The sequence below is a fragment of the Falco biarmicus genome, chromosome 4 (assembly GCF_023638135.1).
Source record: "Falco biarmicus isolate bFalBia1 chromosome 4, bFalBia1.pri, whole genome shotgun sequence".
Lineage (NCBI taxonomy): Eukaryota > Metazoa > Chordata > Aves > Falconiformes > Falconidae > Falco > Falco biarmicus.
In genome coordinates this window covers 82,901,875-82,907,874 of record NC_079291.1, presented here as the reverse complement: position 1 = coordinate 82,907,874, position 6,000 = coordinate 82,901,875, and the positions used below count along the sequence as shown (strand labels likewise).

The following is a 6,000-nucleotide window of genomic DNA, read 5'->3' as shown; positions in this document are numbered from 1 at the left end:
GCAGAGGGAGCCAGCGCCGGGGGAAGAGGCGCAAGGTGTTGGCACCGGAGGCCCGGGAGCAGCGCTTCGCTGCCACGCTAGGCGCCCGGGGCCGGCTCCCCCTCGGGCCACCGTGGCGGGAAGGTGCTGCCGTGAGGGCAGGGGGCAGCGTCCGACGCCGGCTGGGGGACGCCCGCCCTCCGCCACACGCGGCCCCGCGCCGCCATGTCGCAGCACGGGTGGCGGTGGCAGCGAGGCGCGGCTGCCGGGGCAGCGGGCGGCACCACGGGCTGCGCGGCCCGGGCCGAACCGAGCGGCCGCGGGGGGCGGCGGGGCCGGGGCGGTGCTGAGGGCCGGCGGCGGGCGGGGCGGGGCGCGGCGCGGCGGCGCCAATGGGAGCGGGCGGGCGGTGCCGGGCGCGGGGGCGGTGGAGCCTCTCGGCGAACAAAGAGGGAGCGAGCGGCGCGGCGGGAGGAGGCGGGGGGTGCCGGCCATGCGGGGCCGCCGGCCGGGCCGCGGCTGAACAGGGTGGCGAGCGGGCGGGCGAACGAGCAGCGCGGGCGGCGGCGCTCCATGGCCGGTGGGTCGGGGTGAGGTGAGGCGAGGCGGCATGGCGGGCGTCAGCTACTCGCCGCCCTGGTGGGTGAGCCTGCTGCACCGCCTGCCGCACCTCAGCCTGCGCTGGGAGCTCACCGCCGCCGACTTCCGACCGCACGACGCCGAGTACCAGCAGGTGGGTCCGTGCGCGGGGGCTGGGGGGGCTATTGGCGCAACCGTGGGCCGCCTGGGGCAGGGGGTGCAGTGGAGGAGGAGGGGGCCCCTCGGGTGGGTGTCTGTGGGCGCCGTGGCCCCCCCAGTCGCCCGCCCCGTGAGGGGCAGGTGTGGGGCCGGCTCCCCGCCGGGCGGGAGGCGGGGTGAGCGGGACCCCCCGAGCTGCCCCCTGCTTGCTGGAAGCCCCGGTTCTTAGTAGAAGGTGAAAGGACCCCCGGGCCGGGCCCCGCGCAGCCCCCCGCCGGTAACCGGCTCCCGCCATCGGCCCGCAGCGCCGCGCCAGCACCGGCTGTTGCCGCCGGGCAGCGGGGGATTCGGTGCCCGGGGGCGCCGTTAGCATCAAGTGCACGGGAAGGTGCTCGCACAACACTTATGTGCCGCCGCTCAGCCTTTTTTTTTTTTTTTTTTTTAAATGCTGCTTAGCCTGTATCCTGTGCTTGGTTGGCTTGGCTTGTAATTAAAATGATTGTGGAGTGAATCTGTGTGCTCTGACATCTGTGTTCTCTGCTGTCGTCTTGGAACAGAGCTGCAGTGGCTCTGCTGCCTCGTTTTGCCACGGTCTCTGGTTTTGAAAACACCATTTTGCTTTTCTGAACATATTTGCGGTGTCCTATATACGCAGCCCGCTGTCATGCACGTGGGCAGAAACGCCAGGGCATCTGAACAGTTCTCATTTATCCTACAAGTAAAAGGTGTTGAAAATACTTCAGGAAGCAGCATGGTTTGCCTTTTAGCTTTACGCAGGTGAACAGAGCTCTGAGCTGAAGCTAGAGCAAAACATGAGCGGTGTGTTTAAAGACCAATGGGGGATGCAAAGAAATATCTTTAAACCTGTAAACAAAACAGGCTTTTGACCTAACTTTTGTATTTGGGGCTTCAGTTTGTTAATGTCTTCTAGTTCCCTTGGCTCAGCAGAGTTCAAGATGGCCACACGCAGATGTAACGCTGCACAGCAGTTTAACCGTATTTCCATGACCTCAGAGGGTAGCTGCCTTTAAAACAAGGGATATGAGATGCTGAAGATCACAAGTTAAGAGGTCATGGAAAGATGTTCTTGGGAGCGTGTTATCGTGAAACAAACACTCATTGACCTTTGAATAGAGAGCAGATGTACGTTTTTTTCACTTAAATTGTTTAAAGGCGCTCCTCACAGAAATCTGGGGCTGTGTTCGTTTGTCCGATAATTTTTCTACAATTATAACTTTCTGACTTAAAGCCTTCTGCTGTCCTTCTGTGTAGCTGCCTCCCCTCCCTTGATGATATTAAGGACTTCTTGCACAGCAGTAGATGGCCTTTAAAGTCTTAGCATCAGCTTGCAAGAGGATGTCTTATCAAATCCAACCCTGAACGTCTGGGTTACCGGAGTGTCTGTTGTCAGGAGGGTTGTTGGAGCAGCAGCAGCTTTGCTGGTTTCGGCGTCGGTGAGGGACAGCAGGCAAGCTCCAGTAACGCAGCCGTGGTATCGGTGTCGCCGGTTACATAACGAAGCTGCTGTGGCTCTGCAAGTTGACTTGGGAGTTCGTAGCCACGTAGATTAATTCTAATGCAGTGAAACAGGGAAACTTAATCCAGGAGCGGGAACTGTAATGCTAAATGCTCTCTCATGCTTTAAATTGGTCCGAAGGCCTTTTGGTTTAAATTCTAGCATTTTCTATTAGCTTTGTTATGATTTTTCATCTCTTGCTCTAGTTTGCAGCCTATGCTGGCATAGTCTCCCCTTTTCTTTGGGAACCTTTTGTATTTAGTGGCCAAGATCGTATCTGTCCTGAAAATAAGAAAGTCTATTTCTTAATTGAAATTATGCTTATTTTTTCTCTTCTTTGTAGGTCTTATTGGCACAAATTGTGTGTATTTCTGTTTTCTGTTCCATTAGTGGTTGATACCTTGGTTCTTAAGTATAAACTGTTAAACTGCATGCTTGTGTTTGGGTTCTGCAGTGGCTGAAGAGATGTCATTGGGGGATGCTAGCTGGGAGCTTGTGGGGATGGGAAAGGGCAGAGTGTCCCTAGTAAGGAAGGATTACCTTTACTAAACTGAAAATACCTCTTAAGTTTCCATGACTTCAAGTCATTGAGTAGCTAGACTGTTGTCATAAATAAGCATATGGCAGGGCTCAGTGTCCATTTTTACTCTGATTTGTTATGGGGAAGGAAGCAGTGTGTCCTTTCTGATTCTTCACTGCCTCTAGAAAAGATTTCCCAACCCATGACCAAGAGAAAACATTTCTCTCCTTAGGAAACTGTTTTCTTTAGTAACATCTTCGTGAAGACCTACTTTTTTTTTTTTTTTTCCTTGTACTCATGTTTTGATGATAGGGTTTGAACTCGTGCATCAACTGAACATCCCATTTCAACAAAAAGTGAAATACAGTGGCTTGGATTTGAATGTTGTCATATCACTTGTTGCTCCCACAGGTGAAGAGGCTGCTGATTTAACAGCCTTTCCACCTCCACCTAGCAAGGATTACTGTAATGTGCAAGCCCCTATTCCACTGAAGCAGCAGACATGCTGTTGTCCCCTGAAACCTGCCTCAAGCACATGTAGCTCACAGATAAGCACATGCTGCTGGTCTTTGAAGTCTAGGTCTTTGTTTTGTCTTCTGGGACCCTGGATGGTGGGGAATATCAGAAGGATATAGATCTAGTGGCTAGTTATGATGTTCTGTCACATGTAGTCTCTTATGTCAGAGCAGGAGGGACACCCACTGTGTACAAGCCTGCCTCAAGGTGGCTGTGTCCATTGTGTACCAACCTACAGGGGCTTCCTTCTTTTGTCTGAGAGCATGAGAAAAACTTATGGCAATGTTGCTGCCAGGGGCTGAGATCAATGCAGCTGCAGGCTTTGGCTGCATACCTTTTTCACCTGAATTGGTCTCTAAAATGCTCTCTTGGTATTACTTACTACTTATCTTCTCACGTTAGGTTGGAACAGTGTGTGCAAGTGTGGAGGAACAGAACAGATCATTCCCTTCTGGACAAGATTCTTTAAAAATGTCTATGTATATGTATGTTCTTCAGATGCTTCACTTCTCTCATGGCAAGCTGTGGACAGCAGTACAACTAGTTGTTTCCTTTTTCTGGGAGAATGGAGGTGAGCTTCAATGTAGCATGAGCTGGGGTTGTGATCCTTCTTCACCGGGGGGGTTGGCATGCTGGTGAGTCCTGTCAGAGCTGCTTCCTTGTGCTTCTTGCAGGGCTTGCTTCATAGGGTCATCCCTATAGAGGATCTTATCAGACCAGTTCTTTTCCTAATCCTCCCATGAATCATTTGGGTTGAAGATATCTTGATATGAACAGTTTTGTTCTGGCTGTATTCTCATCTGAGTCATACTGCAGTGCTCTGCAAAGCCTTTTCATTGTATAGTGAGTCACAAACTGGAGTGAAGGGAATGTAAAAATGGAGCAAAGCTCGTGCTCCTTCTGATGGCATCATGCTGATACCAGTTCTGGTCTCCATGCCTTTTCCTGCTGAATAAATGATGATGATCTTACCAGTACTGTCCACTTACTTTCCAATTCGTTAATTGAAACAGTAAGATGGCCCTGAGACTGCTGCTGTGCTAGTTTAATCTGTTTAGTAATACAAGTACTTCGACTTGTGACTTAGTTGCATGGCATTGAATGCACTTCATTTCTCAGGGTAGGGTTGCTTAAGAGCCTTGAGGTAGCGTGGAGGCTACATGCTGGAAAGAAATAGAAAAGCTGAATAGCTTTTTAATTCGGCACAACAACAGGTAATGGAATATCTGCTTGAGACTCTGTTTTTGGTACCAAAAGAAAAGGAGCCTACAACATTTTATTGTAGCCCTTAAGTCTCACTGTATGCTGGAAAGTGTACTATAAACAGTGAAGAAGGGGCTGTAAAAGCTAAGCTACAGAGCACCTTGACTCTAATTTATGCTTTTCTTGATTGCTGGAAAATGGCAACATTGACCTGAATCTGTGTAAACACATGGGTTATGTGTGAATCGGGTTAGAATAAAGCAAAATTATCCAGCATCTGTGAAATTGTTTCCTTGCACCACACTCATGCTTTTTCTGTGAGTCAGAACTGCAAATGCATGGGTAGTCGGTGTAATGGCAACTGTATGTGCTTTGGAAAAAGACTGGATGATTGATTCATGCTAATTAAAATGCAGAACCAAGCTAAAGGAAGCATTGAGAAGAACAGGGGTATGTTCTAGTCCTTGGTTTTGAGATGGTCTCTTCAGTGTTGTCACCCAGGAGTTTGCTATTTTGCTATCATACATCTGTCAGTGCTTTTGTGTTGTAACATTCTTTTTTCTACTGCTATATATGTGTTGGGGGGGACCTAGCAGTGAAAGGTGCTGTGTAAGCCCAATGATGCTTCCCTTTTTTTGGCTTGCAGACTCTAATCCAAGGCATGTGTGTTTGAACCTGTAGCCAAAGGTTCAGCAAGGAATCGATTCTGTCAGGTACTTTCTGGCTCTGTGAGGCTGTTTCCCTACACATAACAACTAATGTCATCTTTGGAAGTATTTCTTGGCTGGAGAAGCATGATGGAGCCTAAACTGCCAAAAAACTTGGATTATAGAGATTGTTTTAGAACTTCCTCTACTGTACTGGCGTCTTATTTCAATTTTGAAACCCAGAGTCTTTCTGTAAATTGGAAACATGTGTATAAGTCAAGTTGGATGACGTGTTTTTGTCTAGTTGGCTTAAAGTCAGAGGGTAATGTGCCTTTCTTAAAGGGGTTAGAATGAAGGGCTCTTTCAAGAATAGGTGGACCACTTCCAAGGTCTGATCAGCTATCCTGCTGTAGCACTAGTTTGCTCATGTTTCCAGAAGGGTTGGGTGACCCTGGTTAGTAGAATGCAATGTTTTCTAATTAAACTAAAGTTGCTTTTAGGTTTTTAAGAACTGAGAGTAAATCCCCTCTTCCCTTTACTCATTGGTCTCGGTTGTATGAGTAACCACGCAGTAATGCCTCTTATCAGCAAATTGGTGCTGTAGTCTGATTCCTTTTCCTTGATCTGGAAGAGCCTTTAACAGGGAACTGCAGCATAATGGATAACCAAAAATTTAGAATAAAGACAATTTCTTTTTTACCAAAGATGGGCATACAATGGCTTCTGTTGACCATACATCCAGTCATGCAGCAGCATATGGTATGCAGACAGGCAGAAAATCAACCTTTGCCAGCTTTCTGTCTGCAGCCCTAATTTTTTGCTGACCCGTGCTGTGCTGCTACGTTTTCAGATGGTCTCCTGAGAACTGGCAGTATCTGGAA

At 49.4% G+C, this 6,000-nt stretch overlaps 1 protein-coding gene across 3 annotated transcripts in view; it reads left to right on the top strand.

The window, feature by feature from the left end:
• The first annotated feature begins 464 nt into the window (after positions 1 to 464).
• Positions 465 to 6,000, top strand: part of TTYH3 (tweety family member 3) — a 74,702-nt gene continuing 69,166 nt past the window's right edge. Inside the window, exon 1 of one of the 3 annotated variants that reach the window (XM_056335153.1) lies at positions 465 to 712. In XM_056335153.1, coding sequence (XP_056191128.1) covers positions 590 to 712 — 123 coding nt within the window. In that variant the 5' untranslated portion in view covers positions 465 to 589. The remainder of the gene's footprint in view (positions 713 to 6,000) is intronic. The other 2 variants (XM_056335150.1, XM_056335152.1) reach the window with 2 other exon arrangements.